Source organism: Meleagris gallopavo, chromosome 26 (genome assembly GCF_000146605.3).
Source record: "Meleagris gallopavo isolate NT-WF06-2002-E0010 breed Aviagen turkey brand Nicholas breeding stock chromosome 26, Turkey_5.1, whole genome shotgun sequence".
In the NCBI taxonomy this organism is placed as follows: domain Eukaryota; kingdom Metazoa; phylum Chordata; class Aves; order Galliformes; family Phasianidae; genus Meleagris; species Meleagris gallopavo.
In genome coordinates this window covers 1,123,956-1,151,106 of record NC_015036.2, presented here as the reverse complement: position 1 = coordinate 1,151,106, position 27,151 = coordinate 1,123,956, and the positions used below count along the sequence as shown (strand labels likewise).

The following is a 27,151-nucleotide window of genomic DNA, read 5'->3' as shown; positions in this document are numbered from 1 at the left end:
TATGCCAGAGGAGAGTAATAGGATTTTAATATTTCTGAATGCTCTCCAGGCATGGAAAAGCTCTCAAGCTTTGTGAAAAAAATAATAAAAGGGCACTGTGATTTGAAAACCTTGAGTTTGATGGCCTTCCCTCTGCCAGGCAGAACCTGAGGCCCAGGTACACCCATAGCTGCAGACCCCTCACAAAGGCATTCAGAGTGACTTCAGGGACATCTAAGAAAAGAGGTGTGCCCACGTCTGCCCATGGAGCACAGCGTGGGTGGTGAGAGCAATGACTGCAGGTGTCTATCTCTTGCCTTTAATTATATAGGCAGCGCCTGTAACAGATCTGCAAGGTCCTTCTTGCACAAGAGAAAACGTATTTATATGCAAAATGCTAAACAAAACAAAAAAAGAACCCAAACCAGATGCTGAATACATGAGAAATCCACTTATTATTTCAGCCTTCCTTTGTTCTCCCAAGAAAATCATGACTAATTTCAGAATGTATTGTGTTGCAACTGTTCCTTTTTCTCCTATGTATAAAGCCACAGCATTTGACTGTATCCTCTGTAAAGATGGATGGTTTGAGATGCATAAGGGCTACATTCCCATAGGGACAGGATGAGGAACTGAGATGCAGAATCCCGGCACGTGGCTGATTACTTAAATATATACATATTTACTTATGTAGACTGCAAGTCAGAAATATATCTACCTCTCCTTTCCAGGTGTTTACTATAATTTTATTTAGTCAGGTCTTTCGACTGTGTGGTATTTAATACAGCTGGGGAAAAGGGGCAGCAAAAACCAGTGAAGACAAAGGGTGATGTGACAAACACCAGTGCACCAATGTCTCCATACCCAGACATGAGCATCACTGGACACTGTAGACTCAGGTATTGATACATTTAATCTTGGTTAGTTGTTACTAAATAGCAGCAGATGGGTAAAGCTGGAAGAGAAGAGGTCTTTTCTGGTATGTAGACTATTTCATCAATCATCAAATCATCAAATGGTGACATTGCTTTTTTAAATGGAATCTTTCATGTCCTCTAACTGAACCAGCCATTTCTCCACCAAAAAACCCAGGTGACTCTGCAACCACGGGGGAGAGGTGTGTGAATTCCCACTCTGTTTGCACACCCTGGCAGCCCTGGTTGATATTAAGTACCAGGAGGGCAAGACCAAGACGTGGCCAACAACAGCCTGGCCCCCTTCTGTCAATAGGATGGTTCTGATTTTTTTCTTGCCATTGTGGGAAGCAGAAAGATAATGAAAGCAAAAATGTATTCACTTGGCAAACAAATTTTCCACCTTCACTCTCTTTCCTTTTATTGCAGGTCAAATTTGGGCCAGCTGGACGAGTGTCTCTTTAAGATATGGCACAAGAGAATTAATTCCCTAAAGTAATCTCTATGACCAATTCATTAAGCGAGCACTGCGAGCAGAGCTGCAGCTTTCAGGATGCCCACGAAGCAGCAGTGAAGTCAGAACTCCTGTCATCTATATTGATTTTGTCCTTCCAGTGGTTATTTCAGTCAGCAACGATCACCACAGATCTGCCCAGAAATGCAGCATCCCTCTGGTGCTCTTAACCTCTTGTGGAGTCACAGTGCCACAACCACAGTGAAATAGTGCTTGGAAAGGCCCTGAGCAGCAGCTGTCTGCATGGGGTGGGAGTGCAATGGCTGTGGGTCCCTGGAGAACTCTCACTTCACTAATAAAATGTTTATTTTCTTCTTCAGCCAAAGGAAAACTCAGCGTTTCAGGCTGGCTGATGTGCTTCCTGTGTGCTGGTGCCCCTCAGTTTCTTTACCCTTTTGAAAAATTCAAGCCCAGTGGAAAATAGAAGCGTTGTCTTAAACTATAATGTTTCACTTTGTAAACAAACAAACAAACAATCACTTTTTATTCGAAACTATTTACTGTCTTTGCCTTCCATGGAATGGGAATTTAATGTCAGTGAGGAGTTACCTGTCTGAGAGCAGGACAAAGCATTTCTTGGACAACATGTGGCTATCTAAAACTACAGGCTGTGGCTATGAAATTGCTCTCCTCAACCATTATTCACTGAACATTATTCACTCAGAGTGATGCTCAGAATTCCTTTGGTCATTTACACATTGACAATCACAGCACAGTCGGATCTGGCCCGCTTTCCAAACTCCTCACCAAGCACAGCCCCCTCGCTGCAGGGTACGACCTGTTGTTCCCTACAGACTGGGAGAATCTCCATTAATTTTCCCTCCTGCCAACAACTGCAGAACTGAGCTCCCCCTGGGCTGCACGCAGGACCTGTCTGCTCTGGGGCACCATGAGCAGAGCTGGATGTGTTTAATAGCCCCCTCAGTAGAGGGCTATTAAGGGAACAAGCAGTCTGCTGTGTTTTCTTGCTGTCCCAAACCTGAACAGATTGTAGTGGTGCCATCATTTAATAGAAGTAGCACTGCAGGTGAATTACACCATTCCTGAAAGCAGATGAGGCTTGGGCAATAGGAGGAAAGGACCAAAACAATTTGCTGGGAGCAGAAGTTATGATATGGAGGGAGGGTTTTCACAACGAAAGTCTCCAGAATGGGTTTAATCAAGATTATGAAGAGTAAGGACAAAGCAGGGAAGCAGAAACACTGTGCATCCACAAGCCACTTTCACTGGGACAAAACATCACGCATGTGCCATTCAGAAAATCATTTCAGCCTCTGAATCAGATCATACCATCACCTGAGGTCTGCTCCCACCCTGCTCTAAGCCCTGTGCAAACTGGCTCTCCTAGCTCTGGTTTTGAAATTTCACAACGTGTCTTCTGAGACCGTAACAAATCATTTCCACAGATGTCTGTTCCTTAATGTCATTACACTCAGGTCCGTACAATCCCTCTGGGAAAGGAGCCCATTTGTAAAATAATATTATTCCTATGCCATGCTTTTAATTTTAAGGTTGTTGCTGATAATGACTCCCCCTCACACACATCCAGCAGGGACTGAGCTCTCACAGGACAGCAGAGCAGTCCTGTTCAAACGGAATTTGATGGAGTCATGGTGTGATGAGGAAAGAGGCTTTGGACATGCAAGGAACTGCATTCCATGCTCACATCAGATGGTTCTAGTACCTGGTAATTGTTTAGGCTATAAAATAAGCTCCCATTACAAATCCTCCCCTTTAATATTCTTTTCCACCTCCTCTTCTTTTGCCACATCTTACAAAATTCTGCTGGCAAAGAATATTTGCCTAGCAATGCCACATGAATTCCACCCATACAATACAGAAATCCAACCTAAGCACAGTGCAATCTGCATAACCACCAATTAGCTGTTAGAAATGCTCACCTATTGCTATCCACTAATGACTATAGGGAAATATTAGGGAACAGAGTTAGTTCTCTAGAGTGCTGTCTTTGGGGCTGAGATTCTGGGGTGCAGGATTTGGAAAGACTATTCCTCCTTACATTCAGCTGTTAGGAGACCAACAGGGACAAATCACGAGGAAGGCATAATATCCATTGCAAGCAAAGGGCAGAATGTGTAGGACAGGATGCTGATACCACTGAGACCCCATATCAAGCAGAAACCCCACGTTAGTGTTTCAGAAGAACGTGTGCTTCAACAAGATGAAAAAATACTTGGGTTCAGAGCAGTCTTGTAACAAAAATCTTTAAATGCCAAAAGGCAAAACTACTCATAAAAGCATTTGTGTATCTTTGAGTCTTTCTAGGCTCCCGTATCTCTAGACAGCAATTTGCTCCTCCCTGCTGCCTGCAGTCCCATTGCCCTTAAGGACCCTGATCTGACCACGGCACGCTGCCAACCCCAGGCTGAGAAAGCCTGCCTGAAGGGAGCATCAGCATCTCAGGCTGCTTAAAATCACTTGCTCCCTGTTGGCTCTTTCTCAATGCCTAGAATAAATGAATTAGCTGCAAGTGGTAAAATGATCCCTTACGCCTTGTCTTTTAGGTTTGACTCCAGAGTAAAAGCATCTTCTCCATTAGCCGTACCCCACAGGGATGCACTGCAGTGGGAAGGACACGGAGGGCCTTTGCAGACATCCATCCTCTCACCCTGTGAGAGGCACACTGCCACATCCCTTTTACACACCTTGAAAGGCTGAGGCACGCAGCTTTTCCAGATTCATTTTATATGGAAGCAGATTTCTTTCATTGCCCACCACAAATACACCCATAGGAGGAAACTGGGAATCACTTGAGCATATCTCCTAATCTGCCTATTGCACAGAATTGTTTTATGCTGTTAAACAGCTGGTATTTTTCCTCTCTGAGTTGCTTTTTAAATATGTCCTGCATCATGTGCAAGTCATCCAGTTTCAGCACACGCTGTTTTATGGGATATTGTAATACTGGGGCACTTCCTTCAGAGCCTCCATTAAGTAGCAACACCACAGCAGTATCTAAAATAACAGAGTTGCAGCCAATTTTTAATACTGAGGAGAAATGGAAAAGGATTTGCAGCATGAATTTTGATCACAGAAAACAGAACCACACAAGACCTCACAGACTCGTTCAGTTCATTCCTTTTTTTCCCATGGATCTATTCTAATTGATTATGGACAGCTCTTCATCTAACTCCTTTGTGTGACTCCAAACACTAAGTGTCAGCTAAAGGACCTCTCTTTCACTGTCCAAATCAGACGACAATACCCTTACCCGACTCACAAGAGAATGATAAACCCCAATATGTTCTCAGTGAAATTTCTCTCTTTTCTCCCTCAGAACTGGGACTGATTTTGACAAGTGCTTACCTGTTGCTTCCACCATTCCTTCCAGAATGACCACAATCTCAAACTCTTCCTTCTCCAGCTGGGTGCGGGACATCTCCCAGAAGGGGCTTTTCTCATTGATTTCATGTGAGATGATAAGAGGTGACACCAGGAACAATCTGTCATCTCCAGTGTCAAATCCCACATTGATGTCTGTTTGGTTCAAAGGGATGAACTCTCCCTCTTTGGTCTGTTTGGACTTAATCAGTTTGGCTCTGATGGAAGCCTCGACAATGTGGGAATTGCGGAGGTCTCCAACACGGAACATGAGACAGAGCTTCTCATCCCTCATGGAAATCACTGCATTGTTAGAAAACATGAGGGTTTCAGCTCTCTTCTTTGGTTGGCTGATCTTGACAAACATGCATCCCACCATGAACGCGTTGACTATGGAGCCCAGAATAGCCTGGATCAGAAGCAGTACAATGCCCTCCGGGCACTTCTCCGTTATAACCCTGTAGCCATACCCAATTGTTGTCTCAGTTTCAATAGAAAAGAGAAACGCAGAAACAAATCCACTGAGATTTTCAACACAGGGGATCCAGTTTTCATCTTCAAGATGGTCCAGGTCTCCCCGGATATAGGCAATGAGCCACCATATGAACCCAAAAAACAACCAAGTGATGGTATAGACCATAGTGAAGACAAGAAGATTAAAACGCCATTTGAGGTCCACCAGAGTAGTGAAGAGGTCGCTCAGGTATCGGTAGGTTTCTTGGACGTTCCCATGGTGCACATTGCACTTGCCACTTTTCTCCATGTATCGCTGCCGTGGCTTCTTACCTTCTGCTGTTATGAGTCGGGTTCTGTCAGTGGCAATGGGGACGTCATCCCGAGCCTGCTTGGGAATCTTCTTAGGCTCTCTGGATGCAACTCCGATGTCCATGTCCTGGTTCATGAAGATCCTAGAATCTCTGGCCATGGCTGGGCTGGGGGAGAATAAAGAGATGAAGTTTAAGATCAGAGGGAAAGAATCGAGACAACAACCAACATCGTTGCACTGTGTGAACCACTATGGACAGAGAAGGACCACAGGGAGTGCAAACATTAACACTGCCTTGACAAAGCATGCTGATACAGGCTAACTTTACACTGGGAAAGATTTTTGCTAGAGCCACACCTTCCCCCCTGGTACTGCTCTGCACAGTACTTTGAAGGGCTTCTCTACCAACATCCACTTGCTAAATACAGCGTTGTGCTGAACTGGGTGTTAAATACTGATCCGTAGCACATATTCTCTATGAGGCTGCCTGTCACCTCACTTACTGCATCACTGGACCTCTGAAACATGCAAATGAGAATGGCCTGGGTGACGTTTTCCTTGTTGAAACTTTTTGGTTTTCCTTTACTTTTCTTACACGGTACTCACTTGTCTCTTTGTTTTAGACCCAAAATTTCCCAGAGATCACAACCAGAAGCAAAGTACAGCTGTAATGATGTACGTTCTCAAAAGGGATTGGAGTTTCCTGGTGCCTCAGGTCTGGGCTACCAAGAGAAGCCTTAGAAATGCACAGAAATTCTCTGCACTACTGCCTACCTAAATCTCACACAAGTCTAAATTATTCATCAAGGTTTCCCTTACAGTCAGCAGAGAAAAGAACCTCCAGGGATAATGCAGATTTCAGATGTACTGATTCACCTTCTGGGTATATGCACTGCTTTCCACAAATTATTCTGGGATCTTGAATCCCAGAGGTGAAATAGGCTTTTAGTTCAGCATCTTCAACTATGTGTCTACTGGTCTGATGGATCCAGGCCTACTGGTAACCAAATATAAGAGAACTCTTTTACCTCATTTGATGCCAGACAAACAGCAGACACTTTCAGAAATGTAACAGCTATTAAAAACCCACGGTCTACATGCAAAACTGTGCTTGATCAGATACAAATAATACAAAATGATGTCTGAAATTATTTTTGCTGGTTATCATGCAACATCCTGTTTACTCAGATGATTTAATATACCTCTAAAAAAAAACCCCACACATGCTCCATAGAAAAATGAGAATCTCCACTCTAAATGCAGGGCACAGACAAAATCTCTGTGAAAGACTACCTGAGAAGCCTTAGGAATATCAAAGATAAAGCAGCAATATTCTCTATGATGTTCATTCTCTGCATTGCCCTCAGCAAATCCTATTAAAATCCAACTAAATCTATTACTGCTCCCTCTATCTTTAATCTTCTTATGAGCCTGTGAATAAGAAGGGGTGTAGAGATACAATTAAGAGTATCTTGGGAAAGATAATTTTAAGAACGAGGAATGTAGCTTCATCTTTTCAGAATTAAAAAGCACGAAGGGTGGGCAGGAAGGAAGCAGAGGCAGGATGACTACACGAAGTAACAAATTTCCACTTCTATTCTGCTGTAGCCAAGTCTGGTTAACAGCAAAGAACTGCTCTACTCCCTTGTACAAGTCACCATCAATCATTACCCCACTGAAACAGCCAGAGCCTGTTGTTGGAACCATCCCTGCTGGCTCCATCCACCAGGGAGCCCAGCCATCTGTCCGCAGCACAGCCCCAGCGCTTCCTTCTGCTGGCAAAGCTGCCTGCTTGGAAGGGTCTGAGCCAGGGCTGGGGCAGTGCAGCCACAGGAAGGGGAAGCAGAAGGGATTCGTGTATCTGAGATGGTGAGCTCAGGGAACCGGTTTGCTGTGCCCACTGCCTGACATCATAGACACGGGTTAGGTAACCCCAGCACTCTGCTGCTCCCTTTCTCTAACAGCATCACCAAGGATTTGGGCAGAATATTAATCCCTACCGCTGTCCTCACATTCCTTCTCTGCAGAGGACTCTCAGGGCTGGCTAACAGCAGATTTAGACGTATCTCGAGTCATTTTCTACCAGTTTTTACAAATTCAAATCCCCCCAGACATTGGTGTGGCTCTTTGCTGCCTTTTGGTGCACATCTGTTTATATGCACACCGAGTGGCTGCTTGAGCTGTGAGATTATAAGGGTGCACACTGACATCTCACAGCTTGCAATGCCCTATGCCAAGTGCAAGTCAGAACAACCAGAAACTTTCATTTTCCTTTTTAATAGAAGAGAAAGCATCCCATCACTGATTTCAAAAGAATTTGATACAGAGATCCTCTCTGCTTCCTCCTCAGCAATATCACTTTTGGTCCTTGTATTGTTTGATCGACCCATTACTCCATTAGGACTCAAGATTTGGATGCATCTATGTATGTGTAGAAGTGCGAAAGCAGGCAAATGTTGCAAGTTTTCAATTGTAAAAAGTATTTTGTTATTTTAAAAGATGTTATAGAAGTTAAAATTAAAACTGAATTTCACTGACACTAAAACTACGTAGGAGAGAACAACTGATTTCAAGACATTCATCTGTAGTGTAAGGTTCCGTATTTCAGATTTATACCCAAGAGACCAAAAGGATCTGGAAACATATTAAAAAGATCAGAGTAGAATAAAAATAATCATAGGGACTAAATCCCTAGAAATATCACTCTGGTGAAACCAGCTACAAGGACTGCCCATTAATGAAAATACAGGGAAACTTGCTTACACTAAAACACTCAGGGGACTGGCAACACCACTTTTCTAATGCTACTGATCTTTAGCAATAGGTCAAGAAAAATCTGCCTGGAAATCTTTAGGAGCACCTCACAAGTGCTGCATTAAAGCAACGAAATTCCTGTTCTAAATGAACTTTACTGACAGCTGCAGCAGCCTTACAACTTCTGCTAATATTTGATTTAATGCTCTCCCATCGCAGTGGGAACTCAGTGTGTGGTTACTGAAAATAATTAAGCACATGAATCTCTGAGCACAGGTTTGGGGGCCTGAAGACTATCCAGCTTTCTGTTACAAATGCTTGCAGTATTTATTCTCTAATTCTGAGAAAATCACTGCCTCCCCTCTTCCTTAATTTCCCAACTGCAAAATCTGTGATACAAATACAGTCTGTGAGATCCGAGGCAGAAGAATCTAATATGAAATTCACTATTATTCCCTTAGTTCAACTGCACTGGGGAGTTTTATGATGGATGGCAAGACACCAAAGAGGACCACTGTCCGTATGTAAGGAGTTGGTTTACTTCTCTACTGCATGATATACTGCCATCAAGCACACACATCTTTTCCAGGTGCTGGTAATTATGTGTAAGCATCTTACAGAGATTTAGACTTCAGTTTGTAAACCATTCCTCCATCCAGCAAAGAAATCTGTGACACAGAATTACCTCTTACCATCATGCACATCATCCTGCTTCATTGGCATTTACCATCTTTGGTTAAATGGGGCCAGGATAATAAAAATGTCACATTTATACAAAGCTGCTTTCCTTTTGGACAGATAGCTGCAAAAGAAGATGTGAGTCACTGCATTATCAACCTTGCAAAGAGGCTTTTTATCAGACTGGCTGTTGCTCAGCTTTAGCCAGACAGACTTGGGGGCAGGCAGCGACATTTGGGCTCTTGGCTCTGCAGAAGCAGGGTCACACTGGGGTTAGTTCATATCTTCCCAAGGCATTGTTCTGCAGAGCTCTCTACAAGCCCATCCTTGTGCTGATGTACCTCCTGATAGTCCCAAGTGCTCGTGATTAAAATTTGCTGAAGACAATGCAGGAGGCAAACCTAAGAAGGTCTGCAAGAGGTTGTTTCTCTGCTGGCCATGGTGACTTTTTCCATTTAGATAATTGCTGATCTCACTTGGGTAAACACAGGTTTCAGCGTGGATAGGATTTGCCTTTGGAGAGGTCTAACCTTGCAGGCAATAGGAGTTTGGATATAGGAATTTGTTACTAAGTTTGGGTAGCAAATCACTTCTCATTCTTTGCTTCAAACCCATTGCCTGTGTCACCTTATGTCATGGGAATAAATGAGCAGCTGTTCTTTAGCAACTCTCCCATTTCCCCAAGTCAGGATTTTACTTAACTCTATCACCTGCTTCCCGAGATGAAGAGCCCTGCACTGCTAAAGAAGCAACCAATACAGCAGTACGCTCTGAACAGATCACCAATGGGAGATCTTGTGCAATTCATACCATCTTTCTTAGAAACAGACGTATAAATAGAGGGTATAAAGACTTCACAAAGTGCCTGGAGATCTAGAGGTGAAGAAATGCTATCCAAAACCAAGGCAGGACACTTCAGGAAACTGCACAAGAGAGATCTGTGACACTTCACTAATAAACGTGTGGTCCCAATGCTCCCTCAGCCCAATAACTGCTTTTTGGAGTGCATTCTCACTCAGCACTAATGCTGACCTGTCTGCCCAGGGTTCATTAGGCTCAGAAATACCACTGCAGAAGGTATTCATTCTTTCAAACAAAATCCCTTGTAAGGAAATCTCTCTGGGTTGGAAGTTACTACGGCACAGAGACTGAGCTTATGGACATTTGTGCCTCATCTTTATCTGCTCGTTACCTCCCAGTCTATTTTTCTCCCCTGCAATAATCACAGTTCTAATATCCCTCAGCCCTTTCCTTGTCATTTGTGAGGCAGTAATGCGCCCTCAGAGCATCCAAATGTTTCAGCGCTCAATACAAGTAACATGCTTAATTTTTATTGTTATTATTATGATTATTATTTAATATCTGTGCAATAAGGAAGTGCTCTGGTTGCCATTTGTCAGGGTGGGGAAGCAAAACAGAGATGCTTGCTTCTTGCATGGATGGGAGACCTGTGGCAGGGCGGGGAATGGCAGCTACAGATCCCCAAATCCCCAACATGTGCCTGAAGTCACCACACCTACCAGCAGAGCAGCAGCAGTTCCTGCATTTTGGTGCATCCAGAGATTACTTAGAAAAGCCTACAGAGCCTTATCAGCCAGCATGGATATCCTGGCCTGGTTATTCCTAATGGCAAAAAAAAACAATGCTGCTGTCTTTACTGTGAACTTTTTCAAAATTGGAGGAGTGAGTTCCAGAAAAAGAAAACATCTTTTCTTTCTCTGGATTTGCTACAATTTTCAAATAGATATTTCCCCTCAATACATACAAACAAATCCCACACAGTATACCAGCTTCAGACCAATGCAAAAAAGGATGAAAAAACTGAAACTGTAATGAGAATGAAGGCTGTGTTTTTGGGGCTTCCAGGACAGGTCGTAATGACAGCAGTGTGGAGGCTGCAGCAATTTGCTACAGAACAGGGTCTGGAGAACAGGGAGTTCCCACAGCACCAGGGCTGCCCACTCCCCAGTGTAACATAGAGGGAGGAGGGGAGGATGTCAGCAGTCAATTATACCTCTTGGAGTTACAGAAGTTGAGCACAAAAATCTGTGTGCGAAGGAAGGATTCATAATATTATGCTGTTGGATGTTCTGAACCCATTTTGAACAGCTAAATGGTATATTTTTTATCAATAAATAAATGCAGAAAATAAACCAATTTGATCTCTGCATCTCCAAGGGAGCTGCTCTGCCTGAGACACTCTGCAGCCTCTCTGTTCTTTCACCCCAAACTATTTTTAGGGAGACCTTACAGTGTCATTGCAAAGTGACTGTTACCTTTCAACAAACACAAGTGAACACAGACAGACCGTCCTGTTCTGATGAGACATTGCTGTCCCTGGCTGTCTATCCATGGCACAGTGTGTGCGTACTGGGGTATGTAGAACCTCAATCCTATGAGAAAATACTGCTCCAAAAGCACCAATATTCCTGTTCTCCATTGTTCATACATTGCACCGATATTACAACTGACATTTACTGTACAATCCTGCAGCTGACTTAAAAAGAAAATAAAACGGAAGGATGCTAACACCACCTCCCAGCACTACAGCAACCTGCAGCCAAACAGCTACAAGATGAACTGGCCAAATATCAGCTCCTTCCACCCAAAGAGGTCTATCAGTGCCACTGAACTGCAGACAAGAAAAAATGAGTCACAGAGGGACAAAGTGATCTACCTAAGACCAAATGGCTGGTTAAGTGCCAGCATCGTCCCAAGTGCCAAGTGTCTCTCCCAACCTCCATGAGAATAGGAAATGGGTGACTCATAAAGGTCCTCAGATATGTCTCAGAACATGAATCTGAAAGTCTGTTTGCCTGTTTCAGAGCCTGTAACTAACAAGGCTGGAACTTTCCAGAGGTGGACAATTTTCTCTAATGGAAACCAAAAATGATCCGGATTCCTTATCTCCACCTGACGAGGAACAATAGGGGAAAGAATTGGACCCCAAAAATGAAGTAACTCCCCCAACACAATTCCCACAGATGATGTTTGCTTGGACTGCTCAGAGAACTGCTGAGAGGAGCCAGCTTTGCTTCTCTCCAAACCGCTCAGCTATAACTACAAGGCAGTTTTCTTCTCCTAAGGAAAGGGGTGCACTGATGATCTGCTCGATTACCAAACCTCAGAAAGCCACTTAGCAAGCTTCTGGAAACAGGGACAACTTCTGGCAACTCTTGATTGGTTTCCTGAAACTCTCAGGTCAAAAACAAATGGGAGAGATGCTGTATAAAAGTTAGCATGTTACTCCCAACAGCATGAATTAACACAACAGCACGGACTCTGGGCACTATTTGCTCAATGTCAGTACATAAACGAGTTCGGGGTTTCAGTTCATGGGGCAATTAGCACCCCTCGAGATTCCCAATGCATTGAATGGTCTGTCTCCCTTTAGGGCTGATCATGCCAATTCACTGTCTGAGTATTACACTGTAAGGGTTCTTTGAACTCAATCTGGCTACTAAGTGTCCTAATTCTAAAAGAATTTAATCTTTGACTCCAGGTTAGGATTACAGTCACTCCACGCATCTCAGGCTTGTTCAGCGACCAGTCTGCTCCAACCTGCTGTATTCCAGCGACTTCCACTAATCTGATTTCGGAGCACTCCATCATTTATAATGCCTTTTCCTACATAACACCTCTGCTAGATCTGACAGGGCCTTTGCACAAAATCCGCATCTAATCCCCGGCTTCCCACGGTCTCCCAGCAGCCAACAAGTCAAACAGCAGCACGTCTCCAGCTGTGACCCGGCAGGGCTGGGCACGGAGACTTAACGCTCAGCTCCTTCTCCTCCTGCCTCCTGGACTACTGATTGTCAGCAGCCGGAGAGGAAAGCAAGGAAGCCGACAAAGCAAACACAATGAGGTAACTTACTTGCTGAGAGCAGCTCTGCATCAGTCTCGTGCCGCGGCACTTCGGGGATGCCGGGCGGTGACCGCACCGAGAGGCGTGGAGCGCAGCTGCTGGAGGAGCGGCCGATCCATGCCATCACCAGCAAGCCGCGGTGCTCTTCTGATCCCGGAGCCGTCTCCTCCTTCCCTCCCTCTGCCCGGCATCACAAAACATTTACGTGGCACCGCACGGTTACAATCACACACCCCGTCCCTGGGCCCTCTCGCTGTCGGGCTGACACAGGAGCTCCTCGCCCACCCCGCTCCTCCTCCCGGCCGAATGACGTCCTGGCGGCACGCAGCTCCCCCGGGGCAGAGAGAGGAGCAGCATCCCTTGCAACGAGCAGAAAAGGGGAAGGGAGAGGCGGCGGGAGGGGACGCGGAGGGAGGGGTTTAGTGCTGCCTTGCATAGGGGGGAAGGGGAGGTTTCGGTGCCTGAGAAAAGGCGAGGCGCAGCGCTGCCCATCGCCCTCCTCGCCAATTCCCCGAGCGCTGGGCTTACTTTTCCACCCAGCCGCCTGTTTCTCCGCTCTCCCATTGCCCGGCTTCTTTTTTCCTGTATTATTGAGCGAGTTTTCTTTTCTTCCCCTTCTCCTTTTCCAGTGGGTGGGGAAAAGAAGAAAACCCGTTGTTTTAAATCACACAGACCGAAGGTGGTCCGTGCAAACTGCTGCAGGGAACCTGCTTTAGCAGCGGCTGGACTGGATGATCCCCAGAGGTCCCTTCCAAGTCCTGAGATTCAGCGATTGCTGTAAAACAGAACGGGAAGGATGCAGAAGCCACACATTTAGCAGGGAGCACACGTGCTTTTTTCTTTCTTTTTATCATTGATAATACCACACTGTCTCCTTAGCTTCATAAATATTTCCTCTTCTGAAAAGCAAATGTCAGGCCAGCTGTGTAAGTAAGATCTGCCTCCCGAGTGCAGGTTGCCTTCAGGCTTTGTTGCTCTGTTCCTTACTTCTCATCCTCCCCTCCTCCCTAATTCCCTCTTTCAGGAGCCACATGCATTACAGCCCACCAGAAATGCTTTCTCAGAAGATTTTCTGGGCCAGGAAAGAGAGCTTGTCAAAAATCACATCATGACACAGGGATGTGTCAGTAGCACTGGAAACTGATAGCATTTGTTTCCATTTTCTGCTGTGACACAATACTCAATGTCTTCAAAGTTACGTATCATCTATGAAATAAATTTCTATTTTGATCCTACTGTATGGGGATGAAGTCTCCCTACCTTAGATCTTCTTCCTGCTCACAATCATCAGGAACACTCTTTGTTCTCCCATTAGTACATATTTTACCTTTCAGGACTGTGCCTATGATACATGAAGGATCCTCATAAAACTTTGGTTTGAGGTGAACAGCTGTGGCTATTGGTGATTTTTTTTTTAAATAAACAGTTAAACTAACAAACATTAACTCACAGAACACAGGAGTCAGTCCCCATAAGAATTACAACATTCCCTTTCAGGAGTTGCTGCATATTGCTTCCATACAGAATAAGGACATGCTTCATAGGAGCTCCAGCTCTGCTTATTTCACCTCTTTTAATAAGATATAGAATGAACCTTGGTGCTGCAAAGGGCAGTCCTGCCGGCAGCCATAGAGGAACAGAGTCTCTGCAAGTCTGCAAAGCTGATATGATGTGGGCAACGTCAGGAAAAGCCTTTCTTGTCACATCCCCCCCATACTTATCCAATGCAGCTCACCTACCCACCCAGAGGAAGGTTCTTCCAGAGTGCTCATTATATGGTGATAATTTTCCCACCTTGAGCTGCACCACTGCCTCACCCACATGTTGGAATTAGCACAGTTCTAGGCAATGCAAATAAAAACTTTTGCATTTTGAGTAAAATCCTACTTCTCTTGCCACGAGTGAAACTGCTAACAGGCACTGCCATCTGCTGGCGCCATGTCCTGCCACTGATTTCTCTACAAATAGAGAAAGGGTTTAAAGTGGATTCTCCCAGCTCCCGCTGGTCTGTGAGCTTGTAGAAATCTGTATTTCCCGACACTCCACCTGCATTATTCAGCTAGAAACGAGACCTCTCCTCTCTTGAGGCATCAGCTCATGAGCAGTTGCACCATCCTGGTGCTTCTCTTTGCAATCACACCGTGCTGCGCTCAGATGGCAGAGCAGGGCATGCTGTAAGGCTGCTGCTGTCCCAGGGTGTGATGCACCAGGAGCATTAATAAGCACAGCAAAGACAGTGCTTGATGTACTTCAGAGGTCCATCAGGAGCCTCCTAGCAAGCACTGTTTACCTTCTGCATGGTCCATGTGTGTGCATCTTGGTGGAGTTTTGTCACTTGATTTTTGTTTCCTTATTCTTACACTCTAAATCTCTGCACTGTTTTCCCTATTTCAACATCTTCCAGTTTGCACTGACTGAAGATCAGGCAGATCTGAAAAGTACGCTTTGTGACTCACTGACATCAACGTGCCCTTGCTAATGTGGTTTAAAAGCTGCTAAGAGCCTCACGAGCTTGGAACATAATGAATTATTCTGGGTATCAGATTGCTGCAGGACAGATTTCACAGATGATGGTAGTACAGTTTGGGATTATTCTCAGACCAGCATGGAAACAGGGAAACGCAGAGAGAATGCTTCTGAGTCAAGGAGGCAAACTTCTCCCACTGTTTGGGATGAAATTCACCTCGGAAAGCATCCCTTAGGATACAGTGGTCCAAGTCTAAATAGTCATGCTCTTTCCTCTCTAACTGCAAAAGACAAGCAGTACCAGATCGCATCTAAATCAGAGCCTTGCAATAGAATGGGATGGGTCACCTGGAGTACATGGGCACAGATTTCACTTTGATGCAACATTTTGGTTTTACTGGGGGTGCTCTCCAGCTCCAGCAGCTGTGCTTCACTGCTCATAGGGCCCATAGAGATGAAATCACGGCAACCCAGAATGCTCAGTTCCTGGAACTGCAAACAGAACAGGATTGGAAGAGCAAACTTTAATCTTGTTTAGGTGTAACAAAATAGCTCTCTGAGAACATTATGTATATAGAAAGCTATCATAAAGCAAACCTTAGTTTGGATTTGTGTTGGATTAAGCTCCATTTCCTTAAGTTTTCTTTGCACATAAATGAGCCATCCACCCCAATGGACACAGACCAGCCCATGGCATTTATTACCCAAAGGGACAGATTTCAGTCCGAGCAGCAGTGACAGAATCTGTACTTTGCCCTGGAATGAGTGGTGGCTCTCAATGGCTTTATGTGTGCTGAAAGGAGAGGGCTCAGCAACTCTAGGGAACATTTCAATTTGCTGTGCGGGTTGATCCCTGGAACAAGGCAGCCTCCTCCTGTTTATCAACCATCAGTCCACCATCCCACCAGGAGGAAACAGAGTTGTAAGAGCCAATGCTGGAAGATCATCTCTAAAATCATCTCATCCACCTCCACTCTTCCCTGATGCTCTCAGCCGAATGGGAGCAGAGCTTCCAAGTAGATCCAAACTCAGTGACAGTCACCCCTCTGCCTCGAGGTCCTGCTGTGCTCTGAGGCTCATTCAAACCCCAAACTCAAAGTGAAATTTGGGAAGTAGGAAAGAACGGGAAGAAAAAAACAGCAAGAAACCCGAATTCCTGCACCTCAGTTAAGTGTGAGCAGAGGAGTCTGCTTGCCTTTTCCTTTGATATGATAATGAGAGCTAATACTAACCTGGGGAAGGAGACAGCTCTTCCTACAGCTGTCTGGGACTCCTGCAGAACACTGATCCACACCAGCCAACACACACTAGCTATCTTTTAACTTCTGGATTGCCCGCAAGTGTGTTAGTCCAGTTCCATTACAGTTAAGAGTAATTAAGCCCTTATTATGCAGGTGCAGCAGAACCTAAGGCTGAAGGGCACCCAGAGACAAAACTTCTCAGCTGCAGGGCCAGAAAGCTCTGGTGAGAGGCACTGCTTGTGTGTGTGTGTGTGTGTGTGTGCACTGACACACTCATGGCACGTCCCTGCTGTGAACAAATCACCACCCCAGGGCTCCTGGCTGCACACTGCCTGCGAGCTCAGAAACAAATGAGAAAATGCAGCAGTTGCAATGCACTGCTGGCAGCTCCTCCCTTTAACTGCAAGGAGTCTACCAGGGATTGCAGGGAAGTCCACAAATGTTTTTGCATGGGACTGTAATAGGCTAAATTTTGCTTTATGGCACAGCTAGGAGCCCCAACAAGGCATGCACCTGTCATCCAGGATTTCTATGAAACAACAATGCCCTGAGCATCTCAGATCAGTGCAGCATACAAACCACTGCCAGCATATCTCATGGTTACTCAGGAGAAGGCAAAATCTCAGGTGCAAAGATAATATTCTGAAGATAAATTCTAGGCAATGAGTATCACATCCAGTTTATTTAGCTGGCATACTTTAATGCCATTTCTAAGGTACCCTTAGGAGTTAAAAGCAACTCTGCATTTCTTACAGCGGATTCCACTGAGTGACCTGAGTTCACGTCTGGATTCTTTTCATCTCCATTCTGGCTGCAAGAATGGTGACCCTCACTGACTCCATGAAGTCATTTTATTACTGTTTAATCTCATGTGTGCACACCTGGCACAGCAGCCCAGCAGCCCTGGAGACAGAAGGCCTCTATTTAGCCTCCAAGTGGGTACTGTGCAGACAGCATCGCCCAGTGCTGCCCTCTCCTTGCACCCCAAATGCATTCAGGTGATGAGATGGAGCAGTGCTGGAGCTGCTGGGCTGTGAGCTCCTCCCGCTTTGTTCTCTTACAACAGAAGCTCAAGGCAATTTCTGAGACATGCCTTGCTACAGCAACTAGGAGAGAGCCTTTAAGAACAAAACCATTTGTTCAACCCTTCCCCAACGTGTCTACATCCAGGAAGCAGTCTGCAAGGACCTGTTACACTCAAAAGCTGTGAGTGTTTATTAGAAAATTCCATTAGCATCAGCTAACTCCTGATCTCCTGGATTTACACCTCATTTGCAAACATCAGGAAGATTTTTTCAGCAGTTTTTCAGTCATTTTGGAGCTTAAGAGAAATATTTCCAGAACTTTTTTTTTCCCCAGACCTTGAAGCAGCATTCAATATTTATAAGGAATTCCCTGCCTTGGTAGCAACAACTGACAGTTATAAAAAATAACTACTCTATAAAATGCATTAATATTTTAAAGCTGCCAAAAACCACTCAACAAAGATATTTTCAGCTTTTGCCTGACTGGTTGTTATGTAGTTCAAGCAAATAACTGACAAAAGGAAACAAATATAGGAGGGAAATGACAGCGTGTATGGGAATTTGCAATAGCTACAATAAAAGGTCTTTCGCTATTTACACAATAAATCAGCAGCACATGGAGAAAAGAACCAATATTCTGATTTCTGCTCCAGTCAGTTATTCAGGGAACCACGATGTCAATTACATACTCAGATACTGCTGTAGGATTCTGTAGCACATGAACGAAACCTTTCTGTTTTTCCAAATGAAATGAAGAGATCGTGCAGAATGCAGGCTTTTCCACACACAAATACAAATAACTTATACTTAATGATGCAATAGAGAGAAAAAGATAGATCTTGATATCACTGCAATGAAGTGCCTTTCTTTATGAACACTCCTGTGCGCTCATGGCCTGATGATGCTGGACACGCTCCAGCTCTGTTTGCAGAGCCATTCTGTGTCCCTGACTCCTGGCACATCAGCACGTTTTGTTCTTGGCATATTTGTATCTATGGAGCCAGCAGACCTTGAAGCTCACAACACACACACACAAAAAGAATAAAAAAATATTGGCAGGCAGAAAACCGACTGCCCCCCCTCCCCATGGTTATGATCAGAGTGCTTTTCCTCTCTTTGGTTTGCACGGAGATGATGCTCAGCAACTCTGAAAATGTTCCTTCTGTCCCCAGAGAGGCCTGTTCAGAGCAAAACCAAAGGAAATTAAAGACCTATCAACCAATCCCTTGGTACAGGTTCATAAATATAAAACTGCATGCAGTGGCTGGCTAAAACACTAAGGACAGACTGTGCTGAAGTGCTTTGACTTGAATCCCTCCATTCTTGTCTCTCCCCTGTTCCCTGCTCTGTGGGGAGACAGGGAAAGATGTTCCCTCCTGCTCATTATCACTGCATATTCACATGAAACAGAGGATGATGCATTTGCTGTTTGGATTAACTTGCCACCGAGAGCTGCTGCTCTGACAGTAAGGCATTGCAGCAGTCCCTAAAAATACACTCCTCTTCCTCTACCACTACGAGTGCAGCTCATTTCAAGACAGCTCCTTTCCTCCCATGGCATCTGATGGGATGCCCTCAGGTGCAGTTCATCCCAATGATGCTACAGTCTGGGATCTGAAGTCCCAAGCAAACAGCTGCAGACCTGCCCCTCACACAGGCTGTAAGCAGTCTGCTGTGCCTGGGACACAAACTGCACAACTTCCGAGCAATCCTTTATTTGGGGATCCTCCTTCCTTAAAGCACTTCCCATCCTCCTGAAGAACCAGCAGGTGAGTTTTGCTGTGCCCTGCTTTACACCTCTGTGATGCACAACAGTGATAAAGCTTTTTCCTGGCAGCCCTGAGAAGGAGACTCAGGGGATGCTCGGAAGCAAACCAGGTCCTCCGTGGTTTTCAGAGCCAAACTGCTCTGCACATATGCTGACTTCAATTGCCATGCTCACTGGAGCACTCCCTTATTCACTGTAATTCGTGCAGCAACAGCTCGCTAAAGTTGTGGCAAATCTGTTGGATTTACCCTGCAGTTACTCAGCCAAGCTTTCCCTTCCGGATGGATTTGCCTGAGGCTTATTCCTTTTCCATGCAATGCACCAACTCTTTCAGATTCAGATCTGACTAGTGCTAAAATTGTACAAGAGGCTTCATGTAAATGGATGAAGCCTCCTTTTCTGTTTGTGGTGAAATTCATCCGCTGTTAGATACATCTGAGTCTGAAATTCAGGGATTGGTGACATCTCAGGTCATTATAAAGCCATCTCAGAGCACAGAACAACCACAGAAATAACTCTGATGACTCCACAAGTCATGCAGTGCTCTGCTCTCAGTGCAGACATAAGGAATTATTGACTAGATTTCCCAGAATGTACCAGTGCAAATGAGGCATAACGACAGAACTGTAGACACGTCAAAAGAAATAGAAAGAAGTTTTCCCAGGAAAAGACGATGCCATATGGACAAGGCAAATCCTAAAGCTTTGGCCTGCTGAAGTTTCTTTCAGCTCTCCAGGCTTCTCAATGTCACGACGTTCTGTAGGAAGACAACTGGGCTGTGTCATCTCAGCACTCACATCGCCTTGGGCTGTGGTGGTTCCATGCTGGCAACACCTCTGGAACTCACAGGCTCAGTAGCATCCCGTTTGCACAGAATTGATTCATTTGTGCTGACAGCTTGCGTACACCTCGTCATACAACCACCTTATTGAAGCTGAATTGCCAGAAAGGCTACAGTCATTGCTTCGGGTGATTTATCAGGGACTTACACTGCATTGAGCCCACGCCAAGAAAATTCCCTCATGAACCAAGACCAGATGTCGTTCTCATCTAACTACATTAAATCTGAGACAAAACCACTAAAGCCAACAGACCTGTCGTACTTCCAGCACTCTTGTATCCACGTAGAACTGCTCTTCCCTCTGTGCCCCCGCACACAGCCCGCCCCAACTCGACAAAACTGCAGTTGCACAGAATGATCCCACTTGTCTGCTGTGCAAAACGATTCTGCCATATAACAGAAGGCTTCTTCCACTTTCTTAAGAGGTTTTCCCATCATCACCGGAGCCAGCGGTCACCCCGCAGTCCCCGCACAGACCAGCAGAGGGTGATGGGCAGCCGCGTTGTTTCTGTACTATTCTGACTAATTCTCGGGGTAAAGCCTCGCATCCCTCCGAAGCAGTATTTAAGCAGGCACCCTACTTGTGTGAAAGTACAGAATTTGCAGTACAAAGCAGATTTGCTGAAATAAGGCTTTTCCCCATAGTTTTATCATGGAAATGATCCACGCCAATTTTAACTACATTGTTCATATAGAAGAGGTCTGTGTATGGCTGTACCACCTTAGAAAGTGCTGACAGTGCTTATGAGCTACACTGCAGGACAAGCATATTTTAGCACATCTTGCACAGACGATCTATGTATCCCCGAGGTTGGAGGATGGAGACCTACAGAAAGCCTTGCTGCAAGGGGTGAAGGTACCTGGGCATGAGCCAGGCTTCTCTCCAGAAAGCATCTCCAAGTTCTGCAGAACTACATGTGGAAAAAAAAAAGAAAAAAAACACTGCAAAGGGAAAACTTCAGCATAGGGAATTTCAGCTCCCTAACCCAAGCCAGCTCCAAGGCAGAGACTCTGAAGTTAGCTGCCTCTAGAAGCAAGCTGGGTATCACCCAGAACAACTTGCGCAAAACCCAACTGGGCACAGTCCAAGCAGAGCTGTGCTGACTGCACACCACTGCCACTCAGACAGCATGCTTTTCCAGCCTGAATTTGAAGCCTTGCATAGATGAAGACACATCACTGAGCATTTTCCATCACTCGTGGAAAACGAGCAGGCTGCAGCAGATACCTCAGTCTGCTCTCTATTACCAAAAGTGCTCTCTGCTATCAAGCCTGTTCTTACTGCCCTCCCAGGCAGCTCATTCTGATGGGTTCACTCATCTGTAAAAGTCATTCTTCTATTTCTCATGTCCTGACCTTCAACAGCAAGGTCTGGGGTTTTTGTGTGATCATCCAGTAAATGTACTTCTGTAAAAGAGAGCGTGCAGGAGAGGCACCTGCTGTTCTTGCTGGGGAACTTTTATAGGTACAAAGTGAAACTATCAGCCTATTCCACTGCTTCTGAAAATTAAGACAAAATTACCACCCAGTTCTGTCATTTCTATCAGTAATGCAGATTTACCAAAGGAGAGCAGGAGCTGTAGGGGCTGTGAGTTCCATAGCACTGCCACTGTGTACCTGCACATGCACTCCACAGTCATGCCTGTAAGAAGGATGTGCTGATCCCTTCACCACCTGTCCTATGCCTATGATGCCTCTGGGGCTGTATTCCTGCTCTTGGGGAATAACTGAACCATCACTCTGCACAACTTGTTCACTTTCTGACTCTGCCTGATGCTGCAGGCTCCATCCACCCCATTAGCTGCAAAGGGAATTCAGCAGAGGCCTTTCTTTGAAGTGATATGCTCTCAGCTTTCCTCATGGCTCCCATGAGAGATCAATGCCTGACTTCAGCAGGTCAGGATATCACACCATGCTTTCTGCCATTGTTTTGCCTTTCTGCCCTGGTTATTATCAGAGAAAAATAGAGTGATGACTGCTTCCTTTATTTCTCTCTCCTTCCCCTGCATTCCAAAAGAGGGCAAATTTCATTTATTAATGCTGATAGAGTCCATGGAGACTTACAGATAAAAGACACCGTTTGAAGCAGAATGTAATGTTCTGTCTTGCAGGAAGCTTGTGCTTTACTGTTTATTTTCAGAGCACCTGCTGACATTGCTAGGCAACTGTGACAATGTCCAAAATAAAAACACTAATAACAATGAAACAAAGAGGTTCTGAGTCTGACAGTCACAGCTGTGGGCTGTCAGGAGAGAAGAAAATGGATGGAATCGATTCCTAAATTTGAAAGAAAGAGAAGGCCAAAACGATCAGTTGTAGATTGACCTCAAAAAAGTAAACTCTGACCCCAAGAGAGAAACAACCACCGTCCTGGATGCCCTGCCCAAAAGGACACCTGGAGGGGTGGTAAAGTTTGGGAACTTCTGAGCAGCAGCAGCAAGATCAGCTCATTGGACTTTCAAGGGTTCTTAAAGAATGGCAGCACAAAGGATGGTCACTGCTGCACAGTATTGCAGCATTGTTTCTTTCTTTACAAAGAGCAATGGATAGAAAACACAGACAATAGGCTTACCTACAGTTCACATTCTGTTCTTCAAAACATGAATTTTGCTGGTGATGCTCAACACAGAAAGGCAACTGCAGGTAATAATAATATACCTTTATCTGCTTATTCCTATTCATATAGTTGCCTTCCAGCAGATGCCCATGCAGGTACACCTGGTTGTGCACTGTGTGCCACCTCACTCCTTATCAAGCTATTAAGTTTGCTCAAGCAAGCAGGGCATCACATGTTTTCAGAGCACACATCTGTGCTCCCATCAAAGCTGGGCCTGGGCTCCCAAAGGCTGATGCAGGGACTAGCCCCTTGAAAGCACCACTACAGAAACACCTCATGCCCTCAGATCAGACTTCTACAAATGGCTTTTTGGAGATCTTTCTTCAGAACCTTATCTATTTGGAAAACAGAGAAAAAAGACAGAAGGTGAAACAAAGCATGCTCCCAGTTTAATGCTTCATAACATCTGATCAAGCAGGAAGGAAAGAAGTGCCTTTGTTGCAGTCCACCCATGCCCTACATTTTCAGAGGAAATAAGGCCTTCTCTGGCACTAACGTACTCTGCCAAGTAGCTGAATTACACGTAAATGCAAGTAATGAGCTTTATTACTTCCAGTGAGAAGCCAGCATAATTTTCTCAATGAATACAGTTGCATAAAGCAGATTTTCCCCGTGTTGCACTCTCAGTAAAGGTGCTCTACCCTGCAGACTTGCCTGACAAATGAGGCTTCTGCTGCTGTGCAACCCTTAGGACATCAAGGAGTTAAATAACACAGGGCTCTGCCTTTTTGGATTCCCACATTCATTCCCACAGCCAGCTTCGTTCCTGAAATTAAGGAGCCTTTAATTATGCCTATGCATTTAAATTTTGTCATTACCGTTAGCAGAGGAGACGAAGGACTTCAACTACCTGCTGTCTAAGGATAGGAAAGGAGAAGGGATTCTAAACCTCTTGCTTTCATTAGAAACAATGTCAGAATCACAGCTGCACGTACAAATATCAGAACAGGCTCCTGTTACTCCTATCTTCTTTGCTACACTATCAGCTCAGTATTTAACAGATAGAAAATGAGATGTAATGGGAAGGATGGAATCACCTCTCTTGGGACTCGGAATAAAACTGCAATGGATTTTAAATCCCTCCCCATGGTAAACACCAAGTAAATCAGTACTGGGAGGCTGCCAGCCTAGCTGCACTGAGGTTAATGAACAAACAACTGCTTGCAGTACTGACTTCTGTACCGTGCTTATAAAGTATGTATCTTTGGTTGCATCTAGAGAGACTGCATCTTCTATAAATAATCGTTCCTAAAGATAAGGGCATGACATCTTTCTTTTCATTTGACAAAGCAGATAGAGATGATCAATATTTATGTAGAAAAACTGCTTCAGGCAAGCAGACTTCACAGAACACTTTTAATCAAAAGCGTTGACTTAATGTGAAAAACACGGGAAAAAATATTTACAAATACAGCAGGGGATGTTCTGACATCAGCTCAGTTATACCTCATTTCCCATTTCTTCTTTACAGGACAGGGTCCCAAAGAATACATTTCTGATAAAACAATGAAGCCGACTCACTCCAATGGAGGAGGGCTGCTGGCAAACCTATGCCACTGCTGGAAGTGCTGTTTAGTTCCTTGGTTATGGATGCAACTTTGGAAATGTTATTTTCCTAAGGTAACACAACCAGCTGAAAACAATACCCTAAATTTCCAAGAATGTCTCTGGTGATGCTTCTGTCCAACAGGAGAAACAAACTACAAAATGGCTCCTCTACATTATGAGAATTACCTCCATCTAAGTGGTCTCAGAGCACCTAGAAGTCATTTGTCACTCATGAAAACCCAAATCCTTTACCACTCTCCTCCTGCCCTGCCTTCCTTGTACCAAATACAGAAAGTGTTCTGGTCTCAGACTGAATGAAGAAGTTAATTACAATCTGTCTTGAAAACCTGCGATTGAAATTCACTCTGGGAGCTTCTGAAAGCCAGGAAAACCTACTCATTTTTCTAACATTCTTTTGACATGTCATAGTGAAAGAATGAAGAAAGCCCATTCACTTTTAATTTTCCAGTGTTGAGGATAATATTTAACAGAATTAAAACCCTTTCAGGGCTCAACACATTCTTTGAAACTAATGGGAAAAAAATCCCACTGAGTTTCATCGCAGGAGAACAGATTTTTTTCTTTGAAAAATTATGTTAAACAATGTGCAATACGCTAGTTGCTGAAATTTAATTTGTAACATCATGAACTGCCAACAGGTGAGCAGTGCAGGGCTCCCGTGTGCATTGAGCACAGCATAACAATAAGCAGACTGATTATTTCTGAGTATATCACATCAGTGACTCCTGGTTGTTACCTGCAGCCATTCCATCATCACATTTCTGGTGCTGTGTTGGCACTGCTAACAGCAGATCTGCATCCCAGGAGTGTGAGGAGATACAACAGATGGATTAACGTGCTTGGAAATGGAAAGCACTACTTAAATTATCACATTGATCATCAATGACTGAGCTATTTAAACAATGGTATGGCCAATACCTGAGCTCAATTCCTTGTAGCAGTGCTTTCTGTCTTCACAACACTGCAGGGCAAGCAATTCTGATGCTGAATCATTGATCTCCTGTTGGTTTCAACTGTGTGAGCAGATCTGGCTTTGCCCAAATGTTAAATAAGGTTTTGATCTACAAATTGCATCCCCCATCTCTTCCAAGACTCTGAGAGACAAAGAAGATCCTCCCGTACCACGGCCTCCAACTGCCTGTGGTCAGTGGTGGAAACACGGGGCTCCTGTTGCTGTATAACCCAGGGAAGATCAATCTCCCATCCGGGGATTTTAATTTTGAGGGTAGAACTCATTTATTTTACAGTAGGCATCGAAAAGATAAGGATATAAACTGCTTCAGTCTCTCAAGTCCTCTCTCTGTAAAGGCAGATGGATGAGCATCTCTGGAAGGCAGTGCATTCTTAGACACTTGTCTTAGAGTGAGAAGAAATGCCTGCCTAATTTGAGCAAACCAGAAGTATTAACTTAATTACATGCATATAGGTAATTTCAGGTTTAAAAATCACACAATCCCCTATCAGTGAGATGCAAAGACGCTGCTAAAGGATTGGGAAACACAAGAGACATTCACTTCTTCAGTCTCCAAGATCACAGCAGTGAATTGATTCCTACAGTCTCTCTGCAAAGGTTTTGGATGGAATTGGGCTTTCAGCTCAGATCTAGGAAGGAAATCCTAGGGAAGAGTACATGCTTCTAATACACCATAGGTCAAATAAATCAAACTGCAAAGGTCCTGCAGAATATAGGAGGTATTAAAAGATATGCTTCATGGTTTGTTTGTTTTTTTTCCCCCAAAACCACGCTGCCATGCAAAACAAAGGCAGGATCCTCACAGGTAGTCAGGACACTGCTGCTGGATTTATACCAGTGGGATACAGTAACAAACACAGACATAGTAGCATCAGCTTTCCCAGGTAATACTGCACTAATTTCCCTACCCTCAACAGCTCAACACTTGTGCCTTATTTTTAAATCCAGTAGCCACTTCTCCGCCTTTCACATAAACTTATATAAACTGAGCCATTATGTTAATGAGCCACTGCATATAGATGAGCTGGCAACCAGTCTGAGTTGACACAGGCACACATAAAAGCCAAGGAGGGCCCTGGCCACGCTCCCTTTGGTGGAGAAGCTGTTGGGAATTACATGCTCTAGGGGTACAGGAAGCTTTCCCTCCCACCTCCCTGCTGCAGTCACCTTCACTGCTTAACACCCAAGGTAAGAGGCTCACTGCCATATTATTTTCTTGAAAGGTAGCAGTGACACAGGGCTGGAAGGATATTGAAGAGTGGCATTGCAACGAACTACAGTGGGATAAAGCAATGCAGGTTTGCATCAAGCTAGCTATGGTAACTGCCGTGATTGCTGTTCTAACCCTATATGAGTATTGGGCAGCCTGTCATTCTCCCACAGTTACTAGAAGGCTGAGCCTGTGCACCCAGACTGGGAGCAGGAAATAGCTAATGGTTTTTACTGCTAGACTTTGACTTCACTGTGCTTGTTTGGAGCAGCAATGTGACACACCACAAGGTCTCCCCATTCAGGTGGGCTGGGAGATGCTCAGGTCCTGCAGTAAGGAGTTTCTCAAAATTACTGTTTAATAAAAAAGTACCCACCCTTAAATTCTCTCCTGTTTTGGGCCTGACAGCACGTAGTGCATGGCTCGCCTCCCCAGACTCGTAGTTTATTACTTCACTCAACTCCTATAAACATCTACAGGAAAAAAGAAAATCTACATATGTGTTAGCAATAAATAGGAAAATCAGGACACACCACTTATGGGTTGACTTGTCAGAAAATGGTAATTAAAGCGTTCCAGCTGACAGTGCCCCTTTAATGAATTATTCGTAATGTTCTCTGAGAACATTT

At 44.6% G+C, this 27,151-nt stretch overlaps 1 protein-coding gene across 4 annotated transcripts in view; it reads right to left on the bottom strand.

The window, feature by feature from the left end:
* The window catches only part of KCNJ5 (potassium inwardly rectifying channel subfamily J member 5), a 64,293-nt gene that overhangs the window by 22,450 nt on the left and 14,692 nt on the right, over window positions 1–27,151 (bottom strand). Inside the window, exons 1-2 of one of the 4 annotated variants that reach the window (XM_003212669.4) lie at window positions 12,822–13,196; window positions 4,735–5,681 (exon numbers count right to left, since the gene is read on the bottom strand). In XM_003212669.4, the coding sequence (XP_003212717.1) occupies window positions 4,735–5,674 (940 nt within the window). In that variant the 5' untranslated portion in view covers window positions 5,675–5,681; window positions 12,822–13,196. Of the gene's footprint in view, window positions 1–4,734; window positions 5,682–7,186; window positions 7,378–12,821; window positions 13,197–27,151 lie in introns of those variants that run through there. The other 3 variants (XM_019622958.2, XM_019622957.2, XM_010723586.3) reach the window with 3 other exon arrangements.